The following is a 26,315-nucleotide window of genomic DNA, read 5'->3' as shown; positions in this document are numbered from 1 at the left end:
CGCACAAGGGGACGTGTTGCTCCAGAGACAGCGGAACAAATTGTGCCTGCCCCACTCCTGTCCATAGCCACACACAACCTTGGACTCTTCCTGCTAAAACAGTCTCCTCCGAACCAACGCGCGAGAGTCGGGGTTGCACAGCTCCGCTCCCAAAGCCAGCCGGGCTGAACAGCATCGTTTGCTCCTCTGCTTTTTCCAGAGAAGCCAATGGACAAGAGCAGCTCCTTGCTTTGGAAAACATCCATTACAGCACAAACCAATTCATTGCCCTCCATCCCGCACTAATTAGGAACAAAAACCAGATGAAGCCACTAAACTGCTGGCTAAACTGAACCCTCTTTAGAGGATAACACTTAGATTGTGTTTTTCTTGTTTATCTACAGATTTCAACATGAAGCTGCCCCTTGCATGCTGAAGGCAAGGCTTAATGGGATTTCAGTACTGAAAGGCATAGGAAAACTACAGTAGTGCAACTATACAATATTACATATGCAACATTAATTTTTATATGGCTTCATATTTCTGTGAAAAAGCTTGGTTTCAAGTTGGCATTATTAAGCATGCCTTCAACATGCTAGAAAAATATCTGAATTTAGGGGTATCAGCAGGTTGATTTTGCTTTTTACTAGAATTACGCAATTACACAAAGATAAACATCACAAAGCTAGCTCAATAATATAGTCTTGCAAAAATACCAACAGCAGTAAAATATAATAAGCCGGATTCTCATCTCATACATAGTAGTTGAAATCCAAGAGAGTTAGTTTAATTTTGAGCAACTTCACATCAGAATGATTCAAGTCAGAAATGACAATAATTCCTCCTGGTAGACTGGCTATACGTTGTCATTGATTTTTAAGAAACATGTATAGCAAAGGGGCCTGGGACCGAATGAAAGACAGACCTGCCTAACGGTGTCTTTTTTGTCCCCTGTTAGTAGTTTTGGTTTGTCCTCTCACTTCTTTGGTGGATTTTACTTTTGTCCTCTCACTTCTTTGGTGGATTTTACTTTTGTCCTCTCACTTCTTTGGTGGATTTTACTTTTGTCCGTCCGTCTGCCCTGCGGCAGAAAATTATACCAATGGACCCCTGGCAGACGTTTGTCAAATGACATTTAGTGATGGAGATGCCCTAACCTCTCAGACAGAGTGTCCTGAAGCATCATTAATGCACTGATGTTTCGTCAGCCTCACCAGAGTGCCAGCTGTGGTACTCTGTGCCTCGAATCCTGCTTTCTGCAGAGCAAATGATGTTCTTCACTTTTCCATTGCTGCTTGTAAATTTGCAAACTGGGATCACGTGTCTTCTCAGGCACCTGTTTCAGCACCTAAATTCAAGTCTCCCAGTTCTTTTGGTCTTCCTCCTCTTTATGAACCTCTGATGATTCCCACGGTTTTCCTCTCCGGTGTCTCTCTGGTCCCTTCAGTGAAGGGCTCAAAACTGGGGACTGGACTTCATCCCAAGGCCTGGCCAACGGCGACTAGAGCAAACTATTTCATTCATCTTGCCAACCATGCTGCTTCTCACATTGCAACTTGGCTTTTTCGGACAAAGCTGTTTTAAGGAGGATTCATTTTAATTTATGATTTGAGATACGTACGTTTATCTGGTCACAGATAATAGAAATTAACTTGGTTTTATTATTTCGTAATCTGGCTTGAAAAATGATCGGATTTGACAGTCATACCGCAGCAAAGACTTTGCTACACGTTAGACATCTGGGCGCCAGGTCTGTGGGGAAAATAAGGGGATTTCCCACCGCCACTGGTGTGCGAGGAGCTCTCCCCAACGCGGCACTGCTGAGGGCAAGTCACGGCCACTGAAGGGAATCTATAGAATTAAAGATCGTCCTAATTGAGCCATTAAATTCAGCAGGTTCCATCTGCCTTTACCTCGGTGTGACAGATAATGTTTTGGCCCACAGTGATTATTTCCCATAAAAGAGAAAATGGAGTCTCACATCACCGGCACAGGGGACGCAGGGTCAGGCTCTCCGCGCCCTACCCATGCAAACCACGTCATTAATTATCCTATTTCTTGTAATAATGACAAAAAGGCACCCATCCTCACCTGATTCTCAGGCTCTTTACCCAATTCCTGTTTCCTTCCAGGGTTAACAGCTGTGACAGACACTTCAAAATTCCTCTCTGTTATTCCACACCACTAGATTAGCAAAATTTTGCTTTATTCAGCTGAAACTGCTGCTGTAGATGTTTTAACTGACAACAACTGTGAACAGCTGTTGCTACCTGAAGGACAGATACTACGTTTTGGCAGGGAAAATCCTGCCAACTGTTTCTGCAGTGAAATTGTTAATATCTCTAAACCACTCGGAAATCTGACGTACGCTAAATTACAAATAAAAAACCCACCAAGAACCCCAAAGGAAAAACAAACAAACAAAAAGGTAAACAAAGGATATCTAAGCTTCCTTCAATCCCAGTTTAAAAAAAAGATAAAGGTAAGGATATTAAAAGTCTGAATTCCTCAGGAGCAGACCAAGGCATAGCTCTTAACCGTGGCTCTGGTCGCGCAAAGAGATGGATTCATTCCCTGGCAGCTGCTGTAAATCAGGAATTCAGCCACCTGAGGTCAACGTGGGTAAGCCAAAATCTATATATGTGGGACATTAATTTAATGCCCAGAATAGCTGACGGTTCAATATTTATCCAGCATTCTTCAGCCATGAGATGCTCAGGTCTGGTAGGGAGCAAAGGGTCCCTTCTCTCTTCCTGGAGACGGGAGGGGCACAACGGGGGGTCCCGGTTGGCAGAGGAGCCCTCGGGGTGGCCCCAGCAGGCGAGGGGCCTGGGTCCAGCAGGGACAGACTGCGGCAGCCCACGGAGATGCTCGTCGCCCTTCAGTAACGACACCACGTCCTATGGCCATTCCGTGAACTACACCCCCAAATCTGGTCCTCCCTTTATTTCCCAGCGTATGCGTCGCTAGCTAGCGTACCTCTGAACGATCGCCTGCTATCAGAGACTCCTCCGTGCCAAAGGCAACTGCAAAGCACTTGTGCTCTAAATACAGCATTTTGAAGATTTGTAAAAGATTCTGCCCACAGCGATGTCGCAAGCTCGAAAGAAGCAGAAAGCGTACGGAAAGCCCAAGTATATGCCCTCCTCCCTCCCTACTTTCTCAACAGATGATGCTACAGAAGGACGGGGAGGACAGAAATACATATAGTTTTAGTTTGGGACCAAAGGAGAGAGAGGGAAATAATTCTTTTGCACAGTTTCTCTTTACAAAATATTCTTTTCTTTTTCATGTCAACAAACTTGATTTTCTTGTACGTGCTTTAAAAGCTTTTAGAGCTATCACCTCCCCCCCACCTTTTTTTTGAAGATTTTTTTTTTTTTTTTAATTAATTAAAGAGCTAGATAGATGAAATCCTGGAACTTTGGCAACGTCAGGTAAGACCCTTGGCTGTGGGTTGAGCAGATCTGCGCTGTTGGGAGGCGAGGACTCTTTCATCCTCACACTGGAGCTGTCCCATGTATAAAGGAGTATAAAATAGTTACCTCCTCCTCAGACTAGAGAACAGGGGCGAAGGAATAACTCTTTAGCAGGGCTTTAGGAAATTCAGCGGAGAAAAGCATGAATTTCTTGAACCTAGTCTTTGCTCTAACGTTTCTTTCCGCAGACAGGAGTCCCATGAATATGAAACGAAATGAACTGGAAACACCTTTCACCCCAAAATCTGCAGCAGGATTAGGACACCCCTCGTGGGATTATCGGTTCAAATCCCATTAGGTAGAAGCCAGCGTTGCCGTACACTGCATGCGATGGCTGCAGATGCGATTCTGGGGAAAATGTAATTACATTAAAGAATTTGCAAAAAGTAGACCCATGAGAAAGAGAAATGCTTCAGAATGAATAAAGATAATGTGATGAAATCGAAAGAAGAAAAATATTAAGCAGGCTGAAGGGATAATATCCCAAACATGAAAATTAAATGTTTGCTAGCAAAGCGGTCACCTGAAACTCCGCACAGACCAGCGCTCCCCTGGCCGGAGACACGCCGTCAGCTTTGCAGCCGCCGCTTGACGAGGCCAGCGGGACTCCTTCCACCTAATCAAACCCTCGGACCTTTTCAAAATTAACTTCTACCAATGCAAGGAAAATCACAGGAGATACGGAAACTGATCCTGATCTCCGCTCCACTGGTACCAAGTTGTTGACTTCTGCAAACCTGTATTTGTGGTACTGCAACTACAGCTGAAAGCAGACATGTTTGAGGAAAACAGGACCATTAAATAATCATCTTTAAGAGGCCATCGTAAGAGAAATCCTCCCGCCGAGCAGCCTGACCGGGGCACGGCACTGGCTTGCAGCACAGATAACGCCATTTCAGCTATCCACGCAAAAAAATTCTGCTTTTTCCTGCTAGAGGGGCCAGCACATTTCATTTTGACAGGACGAATTTCAGAGCACGTGCTCCAGGACAGTAAATGGTAACTTTTGATGGCTGCTCACCCTGGCCCTCTATTCCTCAGAGAATCAGGGTGTTTTCTGAACAAATAATGGTTCTCACTGCTTCCAAGCCACCCCTCCCCAGCCCAATCTTCCACGCCCAGGGAAAGGAACAGCAAGGCGAGAACGCTGCTGAATATAAATAGGAGTAAAGCACATTATAATTACAAATCTGGCTATCCAATGTACAGCTCTAAACCCTGAAATGATAGGCTGACACTGTCATCCCAACCCAGACACCAATTACAATTACATCTAACCGAGGCCACTGAGCCAGACAGGGGAAGGGGTGGATGAAAGACGCACCATCTCAGGGATTCATCTCTTAAACTTGCAAGAAATATCTTTCTGCAAATTATTAGCAAATCACTCGAGCTAAATAATTAATGTTTAAACAAGGGGCATGAAATTATTCCTAAATGGTGGCGGGGGGGAATGGGAGAGAAGGAAGGGATGGAGGAGAGGAAGGGGGAGAATACGAGAAGCCTGGTGGGTTTTTTTTCCTGTCACTCAGATAAGACATTTGCATTCCTAGAAGAAATGTGCCTGCTTCCTCCCTTAGGAGCTTGCACAAGGCTTTTTTTTTTGTGATTTTTTTTTAAAATTATTATTTTTCCCCCCTTATTACTCTCTGATCCCACAGATGTAAATAAACATACAAACAGAAAAAGTCCTAATAAGGTTTGAATCAACATCAGAACCAAAAGAAAGAAGGAGGGGAGGGAAGAAAAAAAAAAAAAAAAATCATCTTCGCCCTCAAGCCTGCGCTCGGCAGTGTCAGAAGGCAGGAGCACTGCTTTGATCTTAACAAGAGACCGTCTGCTCCTAAACTCTAAACCGAGCTTGTGCTGCAAAATCAATTTGTGAGCTCATTACATAAATCCATATTAAACTATTTAGTCTATATTTAACACTATAACAAGGATAGTCAGGGTGAATTAAATGGATTTTATTCCAGGTGGCGAAGAGCCAAAGTTTGCCCTTCCACTTTTAATTCTCTCCCAGACCCATCTTTTGCAACACTGAAAAATTACTTTTTGCACGTAGGAGAGCACACACACACACGTGTACACAGGGATAACAAAGCTCACAATCTTTTGTTGTTTGAGCGGTGGGTGCTAATGACATCAATATATTCTAGTCTTCAGAATGATATTGGCAGCGCATTTTTGTATCTCGTGCACGTGTTCCATGTGTCACCCTGTACCATTGGCCCTAAGTATGAATAAAAGCAAAACTAATATAATATCTAGCAGTTTCCTAAATAGGGCCACGCGCAAGTCTACACATTTAGGGGTTATTTTCCCTAAATCTTTCCCCTCAGGGAGCAATGACAGAAAGTTAGTATCACTGCCAAATATGCCCGAAGATTAATTTGCTGTTTCCCCATAAACCAAACACGTTCAGCTATTTCTTACCCTTTCTTATCGTTGATCAAACGGCAGCTCAGCAAATAGGTTTCTGCTGGGAAGGTGACAAGGTAGCGCACCACATACAAAAACCCATCAGCGCTCCGGACTGCAGACAATGCATCTCCTGACCTTATTACTCCTGAACTCTGCAGCGCAACTTCATCTACGCTTCTAAAGGAAACTGTTATGGTTAGGGAAAAATGAGCACCTGCAAAAGGGGGAAAATAGATGACAAAGAGAGGAGTTAACTTAAAAATTAAGCTCTCTCTGGCTTGCCAAGTCAGAAGCCAGGGATGAAACACCCAGCTATACACGGCCAAATGACCAAGGCTAGAAGGACATGAGCCGTACAGAGGTGAACAACTCTTAAATGACTTAAATGCCTAGCCAGCGTCCAGCTACAGAATATATGAACACCTCACGCTTCCTAATGTAGTTATTTTTAGGACACCTTTGATAAATGGGCAAATACTATTGAACTCATTCCATCAGCACGCACCCCAGTGAGTTACTGGGAAGTGCGTGGCAAAACCTTTGTCACAGCAGGGTCAGACCAGCAGTTTAGGCTTTTCTCCATATTTTTCCCCCAATTTCTTCCTTAGAGGTGGTTTAAAGGAAGAAAGTCTATGCCCACACAAGCTGCAAAGTCCCGCAGAGCCCCCTAACCACTTACTATTAAATTGTTGAAACCCAGGCCACAGGTATTTCCCTGGAAACAAGGGCGGAAGGATCTTAGCCTACGGCCAGCCCTCGCAGCCTACGCGTACATTCAAGAACAACCATGGCTCCTCTGAAACTTGTGCCGTCACCTCTCCTACAGTAAACCCCCCTCCAGCAGTGTCGGAGTTGCAGCAGGGCTCCTTGCAGCAGCAGCAGTCTGTCGTCTCCCTCAATTTTCAGTTGTATTTTTCTTTTCCCACATTTGTAAGATCAGCTGCCCCTGATGCTCTCTTTAATCATTAAATCAAGTGCATTAATACACCTGAGGTCTCTCAAACTCTTGATTGTCTGATACCTTTAAAATAAAGATACAAAAAGGCTATCACATCTTCACAGTCTACTCAAGTCACTTGTATGTTAAAAAAAAAAAACCAGAACCCAAACCAAACCCAAACCACTTTCACTGGCAGACCACATGCACAGTGACTCTTCCCTTTTTTAAGTAGGAAATGCAATTACACAGATATATGGCTATCTATAGACACTCATAGCTTCCTTCAGGCCACAAGGAGCCTGACGTTCACAACCCAGGGAAGAAGAAAAACCCAGCGGCCTTCGGAGAGCAGCAGGCGGGGGCCGCTCCACGCAGAGCTGCGGGGACGCAGAGGCGCGAGCGCTAGACCCGGGTGCCAGCGGACACCCGCCGCCCGAACGCCGAGGCTTAGCTGACCTCACCTCCGATTCCAGCTTCTTCGGAACTGGACTCGGCACCTTTTATGGATTCTTCTACAGCGTTACTTCATTGTGCGATATGTTGCATTGCTCTCGGGAAAACATAAAACGCTGAGGTTATGCCAAACCTGAACGAGCAACTCTTCAGTGAGCTGTTCATGAAAACCTGTTTTCTTTGCACTCAAATTCCTATATGAAAAATGAAGCTTTCTAGTACGCAAGCCTAGTCATTCACACAATGCTTCTGAAAACCAAAATCTCCTTTTCAAGGTTTAAAAAAAACCCAACACAACAAAAAACCTACAAACCAAATAAAATATGCATAGAGAGTTCCTATATGAAGTCATTATATTCAGTTAGCTGCACCAAACTCACACGGGACTATAAAGTACATCACCTTCTGTATTTATAACATAGTCATTTCAGTTCTGCTATTCTGACAAATTAAATTCTAACAGATCTCAAAGTCTTAGAATTAATTGTGCAGTTATTCATTCTATCTTGTGATTATTCTGACATTACCATGTAAAGTCAATATACAGTAAGTGATATTTTAATTTACACCACTTAAACCCTAATTGTATTCCAGTTTCCCGTGATTATTATTTATCAACATATATCCTTTATTAAAGACAAAAAATCATGGTGAGGCTAGATTTTAAATGGTTAATAGCATTATAGGAGATTATTACCCTTCTTTGTCTTTTTTTCAAATTATCCTAAATCTGTTTTAATACATAGTTGTGTTCCTGTTAGGGTGTGGACAACAGCTCTTTCTCTCTTACATGCAATAGGTTTCACAGTATTTTCTGTAAAATTCTACCATGTCTTTACAGAACCTTTGTGCTTGGGTCACTCTTTAATTGTACGTTTTGCTTTTTTAAAGAAAGAACAAACATGTTCGTGAATGATTCAGGAAGCACAAGTATTCTTAGGTGTCAGTTAGACACCTTAGACGACTGATGTAACTTCAAAAATGGCTCCTAAAATTTCAATCCTCCAGTCCCACACTTATCTGCTGTTGACTGCTGAAGGCATGAGAGCTCCCCAGATAATTCAATTGCTCCCAAGAGCTCCTGGCTTACCTGAACTTCTCTCCTTGGTCGTACAAACCTACAAACCTCCACCCAAGCCCTGAGAGCTCCCCGCCTGCCCCAGGCACTGGCACGTTCACCCATCTCAACGAGGGTACATTAGTGGTCCCAAAAGAGACACGCAACCCAAAACCCAAGGCGAAAGCACTGAAGTTTCCCACGTCGCACAGCAGCCACCCATCGGCAGCACTCCACAGGGATGGGGGGGTTAGGGTTAGGGTTCTATCTCGAGGTGCCTTCTAAGCACCTCTGCTGTTTTTAGGATGGCCTTTATATACCAACTTTTTTTTTAAACTAAAAAAATATTCCGCTGATTTTGCATTTTTGCATACGTCTGTTGTAAATCCCCAGTAAGGTGTCATAATATTATGGCAAAGACCACCATAAAAGCATATAAACAAAATTTATTCTTACTATTATCACGATTATTACTGCTTATGCAGTGCAATAAATGTGAACGCCTCACCAGTTGTGCATACCAAAATAAGGGCGTTAAATCTCTTGTTTCAACACAAAAAATCCTGACACTATGGTCAGGAGGTTGTTATTCTCCCCACCCCTGGGCATCAGGTGCTTTCACTGCGTTTTGCTGCCAGCAGTTTCCCCTGAAGCACCTCTTTGGCCATCACCAGTGGCGGGGCTCCAGACAGAATGACCACACAGGACATTAAATTCCTCCAGGGTCCAGAGCCACCAGGCACAGTCCCCCACCGCCTGGGGCTATCACCTCACCTTTGGGAATAAACGATCATGTTTGGGCTACATCGCACTTCATCCTTGGAGCTGCATCCCGTGGAAGGTTACATCTCATATCCCTAAGGTGTATTTACAACTTTGCATGATTTCTTTCATTTCAAAGTGTCTTAAATACTCAGGGCTGTGTCGCAGCTCAGTAGAGTGCAGCTTTTACAGCATAAAACCAGAGATGGGTTGCACGCCATAGGATATGTCAGGGGAAACTCTCCTGCAGCTAGAAGCAGACTTTGAGGGTGCCGAGAACAGCACCCAGAGCCATGCACAAGTTTTCTAGCCAAGAGCTACCTGGCAACGTCCAAACCAGAGGCGGTGAGCGAGCCATCAGCTCAGGGGTGCGAAGGGTCCCTGGCCCAGGGCAGGACTTTGCCCTCACGCTCTTTTATTTAGCAGAAGTTCATTTGGTCAGTATAACTTGCTCCACAAGGCTAAATAAGCCTTCAGAAAATACATACATTTCTGCATCCCAGAGAACTACCATTCTCTGCCTTAGAGGAAAAAAAAAAATATATATATTCTACTCTGAAATTTATGAGTGGGATCTTGAAATAGTCTTTCACTTCTTTCTTCCGCTCCCTCTCTGCCTACACAATGCAAAGCAGCTCTGTGAAATTCGCTACTTCTAATTCAGGGCATAAAGAGCAGACTGAAGAGACGGCACATTCCAGCTTCCTCTGCAAAGGCAGGATCAGGATTATTAGCACAAAGATACATCTGCCCAACCTCTTTTTAACATTTCCAATAAAGAACATTCCTCATCCCTACTTTTTCACTGTTTTACCAATTCTTAACCAAAAAACCAACCTGTTTTTCCTAATATTTGAAATCATGGGGTTTATTTCAGATTAATTTTAAGGCTAACGATAAGCAAGATTAATGTATGTGGTTTGGCTTTCCAACAGACTTGCAAGGACTAAAAATCTGAAGTTTCAATGCCAATATAAGCTCAGTTTCTTAGCATAGAGATGGATTTTATTTTGTGGTTGTTTTTTTTTTTAATGGGGAAGTAATTATAAATAATACTATACCATAATTATAAATAATAAGTAATAGAATAAGTAATTATAAATAATACTAAATAATACTTATGGTAATAAAGGGAGGGGAAATGGTGCCTCACAGAATGTTTTCCTAATAGGAATTCAGGGAGGAAGGAAGATTTTTTAAAATTATTTGAGTTAACCCCTGTTTCCTTAGCAAAGAAAAGTAATTCACAGGTTTCCCAATCTAAGCCTTATTATACAGAAATGCAAAGTCTTTGCAAAGATCTTGGGCATGTAAGAATGTTAAATCTGCTAGCTGCTAAGCTGAAAATCTGACATGAGAAGAAGCTACGCAACTTGTAAGTAGAGGAATTAAAAGGAAAGAAAAAGTACGTGACAAAAATGACAAAGTGAATGGCACAGAAAGCTGAGCCCGAGCAGCAGGGCTCGGAGTTAAACACCCGCTCGATGGGGACCAGCCATCGAAGACCACACCACCCACGAGCTTCAGCTCTCTGTACCCTTCCCTGTCTCCCTGCAACGTCCATTTTTGGACATCCTCAAACGTCTGGAGATCATCCGTGGATGGACATGCCATCCTTTCTTCAAATAATTCTGCCGCGGTGCCCCCTCCTTGCTGGCAGCACAAACAGCCAGCACAAACTGGTTAGTTACGCTGCGTACGAGATCATTTTCTTCGTTGCTCTGATTGCTAAACTAGCTCCTGCTTATAATGCCAAGAGCGAAGACTGATTTACAGCACTTTTACCAGTTTCTGGGAGAGGGTATCTTCCTAAGCTGAAGATTTTTCCAGCAAGGAATTTATTGCAGAAACATAGCTAATAATTATCCTACTGTATACACAAGTTGATTATTTCAGAGCTGTCTTTATCTGATCTTTCACCTGCTAGAACAGAACAAATCCGTCCACACATCTCGTGAATATCTGAAGGATGGATCCATGAGAAGCCACCGGCACAAAGCAAGTAACTGTCTGAGAGTTATTTACAGGAAGATTTTCCTCTGGGACACTCTCCTCATCTGAAGCTATGCATGTCCATCACTCACCACCACGCTGCTCTCTATTCATTTTCTAGGTGTGCAAATAACAGGTTTTATATAGTCATAAAAATAAGACAGTCAGCTGAGATCTCTTTCATCGGCTTTTTCTTGCTCAGAATCTGTTTTCCAGTACATGTAGCCAGAAGCACATATTGTGGGCTTTATTGCTGGTACCTGCTCAATACGATCACACGTGCCCCCAGACGGTATAAAGTCCAACGCCCTTCAGCAGGGTTAGGGAGAAGAAATAGAGGAAGCCAAGCAGCAGAGTGGCTTCAGAAACCCAGAACGTGTGTGTCGGAGATGAGAGAACTGAAATCCTTAAATCTGGCTCATTTATTGCTTTGGTTTTTACAGAAATAAGCAGCATTTAAAGTTGTTTTTTATTTCTCTTGTTATAAACTGGTGAGCAATCTCTTCCTAAGAGGCTAACATTAAGGTTGATAATGGGAAAGAAAGGAAAAAGGAGAAGAAACAATCCCAAGCGCCTTTTCCCCAAGTGTGTTGGAATCCACAAATGTACTTTGATTTATTGACTAATGCATGTATTGCAGACCATCTACCATCACTTATTTCACTCTAATTCATAATACACTGTTAAGTACAATGCCGCTCCAGTCAATCTCCGTTTAAAAGGGCAGAAATTTTATATTTCTCAGGAAGCTCGCTGGTTTTTTATAGTTTAAGCAACACATATTGAAATAGTTTCGAGCATCCTATAGCCACATCTGGAATACTATAAGTGGAAACTATTATCTGCGTGAGCTCACAGCCCGTTTGGCTTTCAATTCTCATTTCAGTATTGTCTAATTCCAATTTAGCATCACAGCCTTTACAAGGGTTATATTTGGTCTCAATCTGAGCTCATTTATACTTGTTTTAATGCCAAATTCTGTGCTGATACTTCAGGTCCCACAGTTAATGGTGGTCAGCAGTGGATGTGAATCTACACATCTGCATTACAATAACGGTAGTAGGAGCAATCAGACCGATTATACCCTTCTACCTGAATAAAACTTCCAAAATCCCCCAACGGAACATACACAACATATTTAGCCCACTGGATGGTCCAAATTATTTGCAATAAATAAAAGCAAAAACTATCTGTCGTCTTATGAATCACCAAAAAAAAAAGTGACTATTTTACCCCGATGTAAGTTTGGGGTAGAAATCACTGTTAGAGTAAAATCAGAAGAAGGAAGCTTAGATAAGCCTTTAACATATCTCTGTTTATGCCACTTCCACATTAACGGCTCCAGAAAGGGATGATAGCTATTAATGAGTATATTGAAATTTCATCGGGCTCTCATAAAAACAGCAAGCGTGGGCTCTGATGGGTCACCGCCCGCCCCAGGCGGGGGAGAGCCCCTGCCAGAGCCCCCCGGCCAGACCCCAGCTACTCGGCGGTGCCACGCGGAGCTCGAGCTAAGCACCAAACACGTGCCGAGCATCGCCCAACAAAATCAAAGCAGAGGGGGCTACGTTCTTCCCACCACGGCCAGCCCCACCACTTCATTTGTATTTATAGCTGGCTTCTCCACCATCTGTGCATGCTGGCCCTCCCTCCACCTCGGAGGAATTGGAGTGGCATTGTTTGAAGATCTGATTAAATAGCCAGAAAAAAGTAATCCATCATTTAAAAAGGGAAATGGAGACAGTTTACAATGCTGTCCCATAGCTCTTCAGGATTTTCTTTTCATTTTCTTCTATTTTAATTTTAATCCAATGCCAAACATAATAAACACCAACACAGAGCGTAAAATTTACTGACAGCATTTCACTTGCAATGGCTAGCTAGGAGCTGCAATGAGTTATCCTGTTTCCCCAGGATGATCCTAGCACCAGATTAAACCCCACAAATAGGAGATGGCCCGTTTCCTTCAGATGTTCCTGCTTGTAAATATAATCCAAGTGCACGAACTAAATGTGAGAGTCAGCTTAAAAGAAAGCAGAAAGAAAACAAACAAAAAACAAAGGCAAAACAACCACGCATCTCCCCACAGTGAGATCTGAAGCGGAGCAGGCTGTTCCTGAGCAGGATGAGGATCCCAGCCAGCCTTCCTCAATATCACATAGACACTTTTTCTGCCAGTGAAAGCCAGTTTGTGAGTGCCTTCTCATTTTCACATCCGTCCCAAGGGAAGATAACCTCATCGTCACCTCTGGTGACTGCACAGAGGGAAACGCTCATCTGACAACATCCTGCACTGCACCAGGTGGAGGGCACGTACCGAAGTGGGAACCCAAATAAATATCTGCCTCTTGATCCCGATACCCAACCCCAGCCTCAGTTAGCCAGGCAGCACCGCAGAGCGGGGCGAGGAGGGAGCCCCGGCTGGAGGGTCACGCTAGCAGGAGGAGGGTAGTAATGACCCTATGGACATTACATTTCTTCTCCATTTACCCCCCTCCCACTAAGCTGCATAGTTTCATGGCTGCAAAGTATCCGCCGCATGAGCATCTAGGAAAGAGGGAGAGAGGAGCTGAGAGGTCTCTGACAATTCCCCAGTTGCTACTGGAGTTGTTTTCAGGCAGTGGAGAGAAAACAAAGAGGCTTATAAAGGAGATGCTGAATCACAAGGGAGAAGGAATCAGAGGGAGGTGAGCCTCAAAGATGTGCAAAATCCATGTTTCAGCCATTCATTTGGGACCAAGACAGAAAATAGAGGGAGAAACCTTAGCCCCGTTCCCATTTTCATTTGCCTTAAGTATTTGCATGGAGGGGACTTTGCAAACTGGGGATCTGAGGCTTCTGGTGGTGCTTACTCCTCACTTCTGCCTACCAGGTGATCTCAGCTATGGCCACGTGGTACTGCCACCTCCCTCTGCACTGCCTGGAGCCACTCTGGAAAATAGCTCACGGGGCTGAACTTTGATGGATCTCAGCAAACATTCCTGCTCAGCGTTCAGAGAGGAGTCCTTAAGAGTCAGACTACTGCAGCTAACAAGAACGTGGACCGTGGCCATACTCATTTCTCCATTTCCAGAAGGCCAGATTTTTGGTAAAGCTTTAAAACTTCGCACTGATGCTGTGTGGAAACTTTTCAAAAGATTTTCCAAAGAAATTCTATGGCACAAGCTATCAGGGTGGTTAATTGCTGTCAGTAGGGCTGTCTCAACTGAGTATTTGTGGGCTACCAAGATTCTGCTCTTCCCAGTCTAAATTGGAGAATGAACAACATTTCAGCATTTTCTCTTGTTCTCAGCTTACTGGCATAATCCATGAGAAGCACCAAGTGTAACCTGCAGCCCAGTGCAGGTCATTAATCATTTACAACCCAGAAACTTTGAAAGGCTTTTATCCATGTTTTACATATCATCTAACTTAAGATGAAGACATCCTTCCGTTACTTAAAAACCCATGAAGCAGTAAACACGCTGCTGCACAGTGCGGTCTGTAAAACCAACCACCTATTAATTTCAGAGCAACAACAAAAAAAACCCCTCATCCTTCCAGCATGTAGACAAAAACCTTCTGATCTCAACGGTTGGCTGCACTTGATATCCCACTGCCAAACTGTTTTTTTCTTCCTCTCTTTTTCTTCTCTTCCCTTTCCCCGAGACAAATGTTCTACAACAGCTTAATGCAGAACTATATACGATATAATTCTCTATTGCTTATGGGCTACTTTACTCCATCACCTCACCCATTTGTGATCACCTTCTCATATTTCAGCAGGATAAAGCCCACCAATAGATAGCAAGACATTGCCGATGGCTTTTCATGCAGGTTTAGTTGGCCTCCAGGGTAATTTCTAGGACAAGGCCAGCATTTGTAATTGCCCCAGTGAACAAAATGCCTCAAACTATCTGATAGCCTGGACACGCTTTTAACTACAGCCAGCCAGCTGGATAAGTAAGAGGGAGTAAAGAATAGTAGCTGCTCGTTTGGGATTTTTATGTTAATAACATTAATTACATCTACAATTCTGTATGTCCTCTGCATCTTACCAGGCTCCGGGATGATTAGCTGTGCACTGGCCTGTGCGTTTCCAGCTTCGTTTTCAGCTACACACTGATAAAAACCTTCATCTGACTTTACCAAGCCCAGAATCCGTAAGTTGCTGCCACCCTAGAGAGACAGCAAAAGAGAAAGAAAGGAAGTGGAGAGAATTAATTAGAAAAACACCATCCAAAGTGAATGCGGATTATAAAACCCTTCCAGAACAGCTATATTCTGTGAAACGTGGTACTGCGTGTGCAATCTCAGCTCCAGCTCACATGGCCCTGGTCCTCAGAGGGCTGTAACCACAAGCCCTTTCATCAGGGATCTCTTGACACCTTGTGGTCTTTGCACTTTGCTCGATGGTGCCTATGGGCCAAGGTGAATTCACTTTCCTGCACAGAGTCCATCCAACACCTTTCTCGAAACTCAAGCTCCAAATTGCAGCCATCGCTCGAGTAACGCTCTGAATATTGTCTTGGCCCTTTGCTGCAGGGAAGATTTAAAAGAACTTTCAACTTCTGCACCTTTGAACAAACACTGTTCTGAAGGTCAAACCCTCCTTATGGCTTGAGGCCTGGAGATCCTCAAGAAAAGGTCACTCTACGCTTACGTCATTTGGAACAGATTTAACTTTTAACTTCTGTTAGCAGAAGCAGAAACCAATTATGTTGGGTAAAAAAAAAAATCTCAAGTGAGGGGTATGCTCTGGCTGAAATGTACCTTCCGTTAGCTATTAAGTGAAATAATTTTCTAACAACTCCACCACACAACCATGACAGCAATAGAGCTGTCCTTTCCTTGGACAGCCTCTAGCTGCTTTCTAATAAGCAATGACGTATAAAAAAAAAGATTAAATTTGGTATTGTATACGGCAGAATAGTCTATCCTGCATGAAAAAAGAAAGAATTTTTTTTTTCCGATAATTTATTAAAAGACACAATAATAATCAATATTATTTGTTACAAGGTGAAAAATTAGAAAGCGCTGAACCAAGCCACGTCTCTGAACAAGCCGCACCTCGTGGTCTATGGACATCTTGACAGCGGCTAAAGTTTTCAGGGGTGTCCCCAACACCTCAGCTCACTTACAAGTGACACTGCTTTCAGGGGAGGCCAGCTAAACACAGCACAAATTCTTAGCCCATATAATAGTGATATTTAAACTAAAAGAGATTGGAGTCCTGAATGGGTATCTTATTTTGGGTAGGGTGCACAACAATTCCCTTTGAAAAGTTTTAATTATGTCAAATGACCCTCACCATTTTTAACCCCATGTCAGAGTACAATTTCCTTGGAGAAGAGATCTATTACTTTTGTTCGCCAAGGACAATGGCGAGTAAGGGAAATCACTAACATGTGGTAAACGACATTATTAATAGCAACTCAGAGTATGACCTGACACTGTTACTTCTCCACGAAAAGACCAGGTCCAGCTCTAACTAAAACCGGGAGACAACGTCCACGTACTTGACATAACACATCTCAATGCAATGTGCCTTATTTGTATTAGGAGGCAGCAGAAATTTTGTTTTCTTTGGGAAAACCATTATGTTTATGAAGGCAACAATTGGATCAAATATCAGAATACATTTCACAACTTAGTAAAAAAAAAAATTTCTAATAAGTAAAAGCCAGTTAATTACCACTATCTGAAAATAGTCGCTGGGAATGACCACTTCTCCATTCTTGATCCACTCCACCGTAGGAACAGGCTTACCAGAGACGGCACATTCAAACTCAATATCCATACGCTCGTAGGCATAAAGATTTGAAGGGCGAATTAAAAACCAGGGTGGAACTGCAAAAAAAATGGGGAAAAAATGAAAGTGGCAATGAATGGATATAAACTAAGGCTTAGCAAGTAAATAATTTCAATAAGCCTGAAGAATATTAGACATAAATAGGAAACGTATCTGTAATTCAAATTATTCTCTTTAACCCTGAGCCTATTAAAAATGAAATACTAGGGAAAACATTTATTCTAGAACATACACTTAAACAGTTGATGTTAACTTTTTTTTTTGCCAAAAGAAAGAATTAAAACCTCAATTTAGAAGACATGTAAGACTTATGTATAACAAAATATATACATCATTCTCACTAAGCGAGTATGGGGGTAATAAAATCTCACTCATTTCAAAGGATCAGATGCCAACTGCATATGTAACAAGGTCCTACACGTCAACATACGGACAGGCACATGCAGGTACGAGACAAGTCCGCTGACAAATGACACAGAATTAGAAGTATTTAGAGTAGAGACATTTTCATATAACCAAGAAGGACTTCTGACTGGGTTTATAGAAGATGAGGAGATAATCAATAACCAGGAAATCTGTCCCTAGTGATTGGAAGAAGAAAAAGGTTGAGTTATCTTTACTGAAAATGAATTCTTATTAAGCCAGCAATTATCTGTTGCCTTGTATTACTATAACGTATTCACAGTTTTTCAGTATGCTATATGATATGCTAATTTAATTTAATTTCATCATTATTGCAATACAAGGATGATAGAAATTAGCAATTTGAGGAAAACTCTTAATAACATCACATTTCTAATGAGCCCCCCCCCGCATCGTAGTGAAAAACACACGCAAGAACTCAGCAGCCTACGTACATTTTGTCAGTTTTTGCAGGGGAATCATGGTCTCTGTTTTGAATATCCATAGTTGCCAGGAAGCCAGAATAGATTAATTTTTAAGTACCTTCCATGACTTATCATTTCAGACAGAAAATCCAAGTCTATTTCTTAAGCCATCATTCCCGATATCTGATTATAATATTTATAAAGCCATAATATCAACAAACTCTCTAAACTAAAAGAAGGTGAAGATTATAAAATAAATTGCACAGAAGCTAAGAAATGTTTGAATCGAGGCTGCCCTCGGCTCCCTAGCTCAGGCCCCAGGCTTGCAGGGATTACAGCGCACTCCTCAATTACACGATCAAATTCTGTTTCTTCGCAGCCTCCCTCGGCATTCCGGGAGGACAAGAGCAATTCGGGATTTAATTTCAAGCTTCCTGTTGACTACCTGGCTTCATGCTTTCTAGTTTTCAAACTTTTCTCTGCAAACAAAATGATTCATTTCTCAGTGGGGTTTTTTCTCTGGTTCCTATTTCTACAATACGATCCACAAACATTTTTAAACTCGTAGGAGTTGGACACTAAGAGGTGCTACTAGCCAAGCTACCAGTGAAAGGGCAAAAGCACCCCCCTCATTTTTCGTCCAGTTAGGTACGATTTAGAGCAGTCTCTGTTATACAGTACTCAAGATACTAACGTGGGGTTTTTGCGCATCAGACCAAAAAGTCACATGGGGAGGCAGAAAACGAGGAAAACGGTTGCAACATATGAACGCATGGTGCAACGAAACCCATGTCCCATAAGAATACTACGGCAGATGTACAGATAAAATTGTGGTTTTCAGGGTTTGCATTTCATCACCTTAACTACAAAACTCTTTTTTTTTGCCTTATTGACAATAGAGTTTCCAGCTTTGGCAATAAATGAAGGCAGAGCCCCAGACATCATCACTTCTTCAATCATACGCTCCCAATTAATCCTGAGTGCTCTCCAAACTTGTGTGCACAATGAGATAGAAATACTTTTGAGAAAATGAGATTATTTTATTTAAAAGCTGCATATAACGCATAAAACCAAGCAGATCAAAGTAAGACTGCAAAGTTTTTATGTCAGCGTTTTCTTGATTTTAGCAATTGTTTCTGCTTTTGAGCTAAGTTACCTACACTTAAATAAGCATCTGCCCTGGGCGCTCCAGCACTGCTCCCACGCCCCATCTTCTCTATTCCTCTTTCAGATTGGTCTCATTTACCATATATTTAATAATTTAGGATACCTGGAAGCTCCCGATCCAGTTCGGATCAAACCCAATGCATGCAAATTAAAACTGATGAGGTGTCCTGATTAACTTAGCTGCCTAATTTCCTATCAAAAAGGCTCAGACGGATGCGTTTGTTTGGCTCAGAAACGCTCCAGGCTGGGCTCTCCTTGCTCTGCGGCCATGCAGACATTAAATCAGGGTCTCCAGACCACACAGCCACAATGCAGGAAATGTGGTAGATGATTTTTCAAATAAAACATCACTCATAAGGGAACACTGGTAGTTAGGATGCTGATCACGAGGTTTTTAAAAAAAAATAGTATCACTTACACAAGGGATATACAAGAAGAGACAATTTAGTGGCAGAGCGATGAAGAATCAGCGTTGAATAGGACGGCTCAAGGAAAAAGAAACTGTTTGGGTAAGAAAAAGCTGAAGAAAAAAGATTTAAGATGGAATCACATTCATATGTTAATTTTTAACGCTTTTTTTTTTTTTTTTTACACTAAAGTCCTAGTATAATTTATTCAACAAACTCACATAAAACACCAGTATCTATGCAGTTTATAAACCATACAATTTTTCAGAGCTCTGACAGAATCATAAACTACTCAATCTTCATTAGTGTGGTTTATTGCGATGCCACCAGAAGCCTGCAATTAATTTATAGACTTGTAATTCATAGATTCCTGCCAGTTTTTCTTTACGACACACGCTCCAAGACCCTGACCCCGCTTGCCTGCAGCTTTTCATTCCCTCCACCAGAACTGTTGCTCCTCTTCTCCTATTTCTCTCCCTTTTTTGTAATTGCTGGCATTTTTCTGGACTGCTAGAAAGCTTGATGCTTTCTTTCTTTTTTTTTTTTTTTTTTTTTTTTATGATCTATGTTCAGTATATGCATATCTAGGTGTTGAGTTTCATACAAAATGGATGTATTTAACAATTATAACACACCCGCCAACACCTTTCCTGCACTGGGAAATACAGGTGTGCCCTGTATTTTTCCTAAGGACACCATTAAAGCGAGTAATTTGCATAATTATTTTGGTGGAAATTATGCAGTATTAAACACAGGTAAAACACCACAACTAAGGACAACCCTAAAGCAGACAGATGTAACACATTTAGATGGGAAATATGTATGCATATATATATATATATATAAAAAATGTCAAGCACTATAAATATACATTCTATAAATATTTTATATATCAATAAATGTCAAGCACTGCCATATTTGCTCTCTGTATGTTTTTTCTCAGTACTGAATATTTTAAAGGCATGCATATGTGAAAAAGGCTGGTGAGGAGGGTTGCAAAGGAAATAAAAACACATGCTGTTTTCATGTTCCTTCTAATTATATTGTGGCAATATTAAAAGGCTTGAACAAACTGCAGACTTTTTTCCCAGAAAACTTACAATGTTTCACAGAAATTTTTTTTTTTCAGAAAATGTCTGTGAATTGTTGGAAAGTGGGAGTTTAGTGAGATTTTTCCAGAACAGCCTTGCACTGTAGGATGCTTATATTGTACTTTGCCCTAGCTCTGGGTGAAAGCCTTAAAATTCTATCTTCAGACAAAAATAATTTAAAATAACATCTCAGAAGGTTACACTTATTCCATATCAGGATGAAAACACCTTTCTAAACACTCATTTTCATTATTTTGTGTCAACCCAGCCCTATCAAAATGCCCCAGTTGCAGACTAAGGATATTTTATGCTAGATACTGCCAGACAAGGGAGGGAAAAAAAAAACCCCAAAAGGTTAATGGAGATCTATAAAAGAAGATGTCCACAAGATTTTGGGTTTAACAGAATTCATATCAGCAAGTCGTATCAAAGTCCTCACTAAACGTCTTTGGATAAAGGATTAGAACAGACCCCAGTGTGCAACCCTATTGACTCAGGAGGATTTTTACTCGTGTGAATGGTGTAACTTAAATGAAATACAAGATAGGAGCCATTTTGCAGCTCAGTAGTTTTGTATAAAAGCATACCCAAAAGTTTAAAGTTCTCCGTACTACAGTAAATGCACTTGGTGGGTGCTCAGCTACCGAGGTTGTCCCCCAGCAGACAGCACATCAGTACGGGGTATCGCAGGCTGAGATTCGAAATGCAGAAAGTTATCCGTATGCCAGCAGATCCCCGCCACCTCTGGGAGAGGAGGAGTGCTTCGTTTTCCGCAGTGCGAGAAAAAAGCAAATTTGAAAATTAAATTTAATGTGTATGCTCCTGTAACGATCACGCTACAGTCTCGACCTTCACTTGCCTGAAGGTCCCTCAGATGAAGAACGTGCTCTGAAGTCTGTCCTGTTTGCAGGCCAGTACTGAAGCAGGCTGTCATTCTGCGTGGTCTTCTAAATAACTCCTCGAAAGGCTGCGGGGGAATTCTGCGATGCTGCGGAAAGCAGGTGTGGGTCTGGGTCTCGGGTCCTCGGGTCTCAAACACCGGCTTCCAACAAGTGGTCCTTTAAGGACCACAGCAGGCTGCATTCATTACCAAAAATGTCAAAGATTGGTTGTAATGAGCCTGTAGCAGAGACTCGGGGACTAATGGAACACTTGCCAGCAGAAACAGCTAGTTTAGAGAGCTGTGTGTTGGGATGACCTCCCTATTTCTAGAAATACCTTTTGCGAGATGACAGCTGATCTTGTGACAAGAGGAGACAATTTTAACTCCGAGAAATGTCAGCATTTCCTAATGCACAGTGTCTTCTCTTTGCGTGTTTGAATAAGGAATGTGTTTCTACTGACCCAAGAAAGATAACTGCTGTCAGCAGGTGCCCAGCCCTGTCAGCCTTCTGAACTGGAAGACTTTCAATTGCGTGTACTTAAAGGGTGGCTTTGTCATCTCATAGAATCAAATCCTTTTTAAAAAAATCCCTTGTACTTTTCACTGCTAACTTGCGCAAACGGTGAATTTAAAATAAAGTTACATCAAGTGAATGTGCCAGGTTGTGCCTGCCTTAAGGGGAGTCAGCACAATGTAACTCAAAGCCAATGGAGTTCCTCCGGATCTAAAAATGGCAGGAGAATGGGATTTTTATGTGAATGGTTTTTTTTATATATGTGTATATATATGTATTTACTACTCTTCCCTGTTACAATATGGTAATTCAGGACCCGTGTTATTATTGCAAGAAGTTAAAGAAAAAACTATACATGGTGTTACAATGCACGACTCTTTGGAAAGAGTATGAGGCATAAAAAACTAAAACTCCGCTAATTTGTCTTCAAAAAAATAGTAGATTAAAATTACTCTCTTTCTGTCTCTTACCACAGGTCTGTATCCTTGTCTTACTCTAAACTCCATGTCTGACAGGCAGAAAGACAATACCATCTCAATGTATTTCCCCTCAGACCAGCCTTGAAGAAATAAAAGAAAAATGAAGCTGTTATTCTATGTAAAACTTCATTCTTCACCTAAATAAAGGTATTACTTGTCTTATTTAATGATTTAGATTATTTTCATGCTGCTTTAGTTCTCAACATGAAGGTCAGCTTATACCATTACTGCAGAACAGCAGAAGTTCATGGTTCCCAAGAGAAAAGGAACCGAGCCACCGAAAATTCAAACGATACATCACTGCAATCACAGGGGCATGAAAGAGGAGAAGATGTGGAGACAACTCCCGCAGCTAGAGCAGGGCTTTTGTAGTCAAAGCGTTCTCACCAGAGACACGCATCCCACTTTGTACTGAATGTATTAGAAATGTATTTTAGTCAGGCTGAATCTCCAGTTCCACACCTAACCAAAATATATCCTTGTCCCTCAGCATAATTTGGAGCAGCCTTTAAACTTCCAAAGTTGCACACGGTTTCAAACGCATCCGTACAGTAAAATACTGAGCTGAGCAGAGACTGGGGCGAAAAGGCTACGACAGCAGAAAATCCACCAGAGGGGAGAGGACAGAAAAACATCATCATCATCATCATCACTTGTTTCCTACTTTGCATTTCTACGGCAAGTTTTAGCCAACTGAAAAGCGGCTAGTCTTTCCACTCTAGCACTATATAGATGAAAAACAATCAAATTAAGAGATTTTCTTTTCATTGACCACATTACTAAATGTACTTCTATTAATGAGTGCACTGATTAAGGAAAAATACAATTTCAGTTTTATAAACAATTATGAAGATTCTTCATCGTTACATCCAGAAAATACAGTGAAAAGCAAAGCTTAACATTGCTCCCACTTCTGCTTCCAAAGGTAGAAATCCTTCTGAAGCGCTGCGATGACCTGTGCTATGCTCGAATTGCTAAAAGTCTTGATCTTACCTACATAAATAGGTACTTTCTCAGGGATTTGTAGGAGCCAGCCCCTCACCCCAGTGCAGAGGAAAAGGCGACACTGTGTATATGTCAGGAAAACTCGTTATTGTCTCTGTGTTGGTTCAAATCGCAGCTATCCCATGAAAACTCAACAGGGCTAAGGGGACTTGCAGAGTGTTCAGACGGGGTCAGAGCAGTGAAGGACAGGCTCGCTGCAGGACCGTGCCTCAACGATAAGCAAGTATAAAGAGGCTGTTAAGAAAACAGGACTTTCTTGATAATTCACATCAACAACGATTTCATTCATAAATCAGGAATCTTCCCATCGCGAAGTATTACTTCCTCGTAGATGTTGCGGCTTTGTGTCATTTGCCTTTTTCCTAAAAATGAGTTTTAAAAACTTGCCAAGGGCATAACGTGTCTCATAATAAAAAAAACCCTCTTGGGGCTTTTTGGAGGGGGAATCTTGCGTGGTCAGGTGGCTAGTAACGACTCTCACTTTATTGCCCTCCTGGTAGCCAGGCCCTAGTAAGTTCAGCATCACTGGGAGCTCCATCTGGCTGCTGCTGGGCTACTGCAGCGTCAGCATTGAGGAGCAGATGCAGCAGCTATACATGTTCATCCTCACAGAAGCAGCCTACAGAGTTAAAAAGTATTGAAACCAGATCAATGGAGGGCAGGTTTCAAGGTCTGGGTAGGGAATGCATACACACACTCATCTACCAGTTTCCACAGAGTATGCTCTGTATCGTTTCTATGAGCAATATTGAATAAAACCTAGCCACCTTGTAGACCACCATATTCTAACACAGCGTAGAATATTTCAGGATTAATGTAAGTGTCTGTAAATTTCTGAGTTTATAAAGAAATCGGGAACATAAGTCTTTCAAATGGACCATAATACTAAAATATTATTTTAACAACAATATTCTGGAGGACTTGTGAAATACAAGGACTTCCCTTCCACCAGTAGAGAAGTCAGGCATGGAGAGAGGATTTTTCCCCATTAGAACAGTTTCATGTATGACCACCAAGTTAAAAACAACATAAAAATGAAATAAAGCATCCCTGTCCCTTGTAACAGGTAAAAATGTCGGTCCAGCTCCTGAATGGGTTTTGCCTGGCTGGAGACCACAGAAGCAGGATGCTAATAAATGTTCCTTTTACGTAATGCACCGATAATGGACAGCCTGGGAAGAGAAAACTAAGGTCACCGATATCTGTCAATTTATAACTACCTAAAGATTTTATTTTATGGTTGCCTTTATGACTTATAGTACAGAGAACAGTTATTGACCGCACACCATCCGCCCTGGGAACAAATGAGCATTTCATAATTGTGTATTGGGTCAAACTTTATCTTTAGATGCATTAACGTTATTTCTGTCAACCCCTGTATAATAGGAACACATGCATCACAGAACAGGCTTTCTGAAGGCTAATATGATACTGCCAATTAGCTAAATTTTGAGGAAATAACATGAAAGAGAAAATTAGGTTGCAAGAAAGTTGCAGACAGAGCTGAATTATCTTTTTTTTTTTTTTAAAAAAAAAAAAAAAGAGTATTTTGGCTGTGTGCCTAAGGATAGCCTAAATGGGTATTAAGTTAATGGGAATATAAAACTCTCAAACATAATGCAGGGCCACAAAGAGTTCCCAAGGTCTCAGAAGGCATACTCGGTGTTTTTTCTTTCTTTCCCTTCATAAAAACATCAAGATGCTCTGAGTTAAGTCAAGATAAGTACTTATAGGCACCGACCTTCACCTCATCAAGAAAACCCAAGAAAACCCAAAAATATTCCACAACCTTTCCTCCTATGCATCTGTGCAAGAGGCAGTATTTGTGGTTAGGCAGAAAAATAACTGTTGACCCTGGATGCTGCACGATCTCTCTCCTGTCCCCCACGGTACGTTAAGGACCGGCAAAGGATCTTTTTCGGAGTTCTTTGCTGAGATTCGGGCTGACACCAGCATGCACCATGCTATCAGACTTGATAATTGCAACTATAATGCATTTCATTGGGGGATCTCAAAGCAATTTGTAGACATTAAATAATTCACAAGCGTTTTACAGATAGATACACACACATATAGAGTAAATGACTTGCTCAAGGTCATGTAACGTATCAGTGACAGATAATTAAAAGCCAATGTAATTAATAGATGTCCCTGTGAGATTTCTGTATATCTAAGACTCCCGCCCCTCTCTAGCTGGAAGAGAAAGCCGCCTCTTCGCAGTACGGATTTCCCAGGTTTACTTTTAGACTTTCCCCTCTGAAAATCATTTTCAGGATCTCCACATCTTCGCTGTGATTGCACCCAGTGAAGTCACACCAGCCGGAGGCTGCCGACACTGGGGCAGGAGCCCGGTCTCTGCGCAAGCCCCACGTTGGGCAGTGGGGACCAGCTCTCGTTTGCGAGCAGGTCAGTTAATGAGCCAGCACCACCCCGCGCCGTACAGCTCTCCTCCTCCCGCAGCACTCCTCATTAAGGTTAAAAGCAACTGCTCTAACCTCATCAAAAAGAAAACTGGAGAGGCTGAAAACAGATAAAAATAAGTAGAAGCGAGGGGAACACTGTATGAGTTTATTACCCTCTCTGTAGCAGTCCTGATCTCCAATAAAGGCTTTTTTGTTGCTGTTATTCACCATTTCGTTCCTTTTCCATTTTGCAATGGAAAAGGTGCAGAGGGACACTTTCCCTGTAAGGAAGGAGCAGGGCCAGAGGGAACGTGGTGGTGCAGCCGGGGACAAGCACCACGACAGCTCCCCTGCCATTAACCTCCACTTCTTCAGCGTTTCCTTACTTTTTCCATGATATCCAAGGGCTGCAAAGCCCATAACAACAGGCTGTGGAAACGAGACTCCAGTGAGATAAAAAGAGCACGTGAGGGGAGGGTGAAAAACAACACCAAAAAGTACAACCCTCTGCTCACAGAAGGTGCCTTCAGAAACTTATCCTGGCTGATGTGGTATTTTTAATTCAGTAGCACAATTTCCAAATAAAACTGTCAAGAATTGAAGGTGTACAGAAAGTAGCTCACTGGATTCACTCAGTGACTCAGCCAGGTCCACACATGGGCA

General features: G+C 42.0%; 1 protein-coding gene across 1 annotated transcript in view; it reads right to left on the bottom strand.

Annotated features, from left to right (window-relative positions):
* LOC142075313 (netrin receptor DCC-like) overlaps nucleotides 1–26,315 on the bottom strand; it is a 566,343-nt gene that overhangs the window by 205,053 nt on the left and 334,975 nt on the right. Inside the window, exons 6-7 of the mRNA XM_075136492.1 lie at nucleotides 16,761–16,915; nucleotides 15,124–15,244 (exon numbers count right to left, since the gene is read on the bottom strand). Coding sequence (XP_074992593.1) covers nucleotides 15,124–15,244; nucleotides 16,761–16,915 — 276 coding nt within the window. The remainder of the gene's footprint in view (nucleotides 1–15,123; nucleotides 15,245–16,760; nucleotides 16,916–26,315) is intronic.

Source organism: Calonectris borealis, chromosome Z (assembly GCF_964195595.1).
Source record: "Calonectris borealis chromosome Z, bCalBor7.hap1.2, whole genome shotgun sequence".
Lineage (NCBI taxonomy): Eukaryota > Metazoa > Chordata > Aves > Procellariiformes > Procellariidae > Calonectris > Calonectris borealis.
The sequence above is the reverse complement of the archived record's forward strand: the minus strand, read 5'-3'. Positions and strand labels throughout refer to the sequence as shown.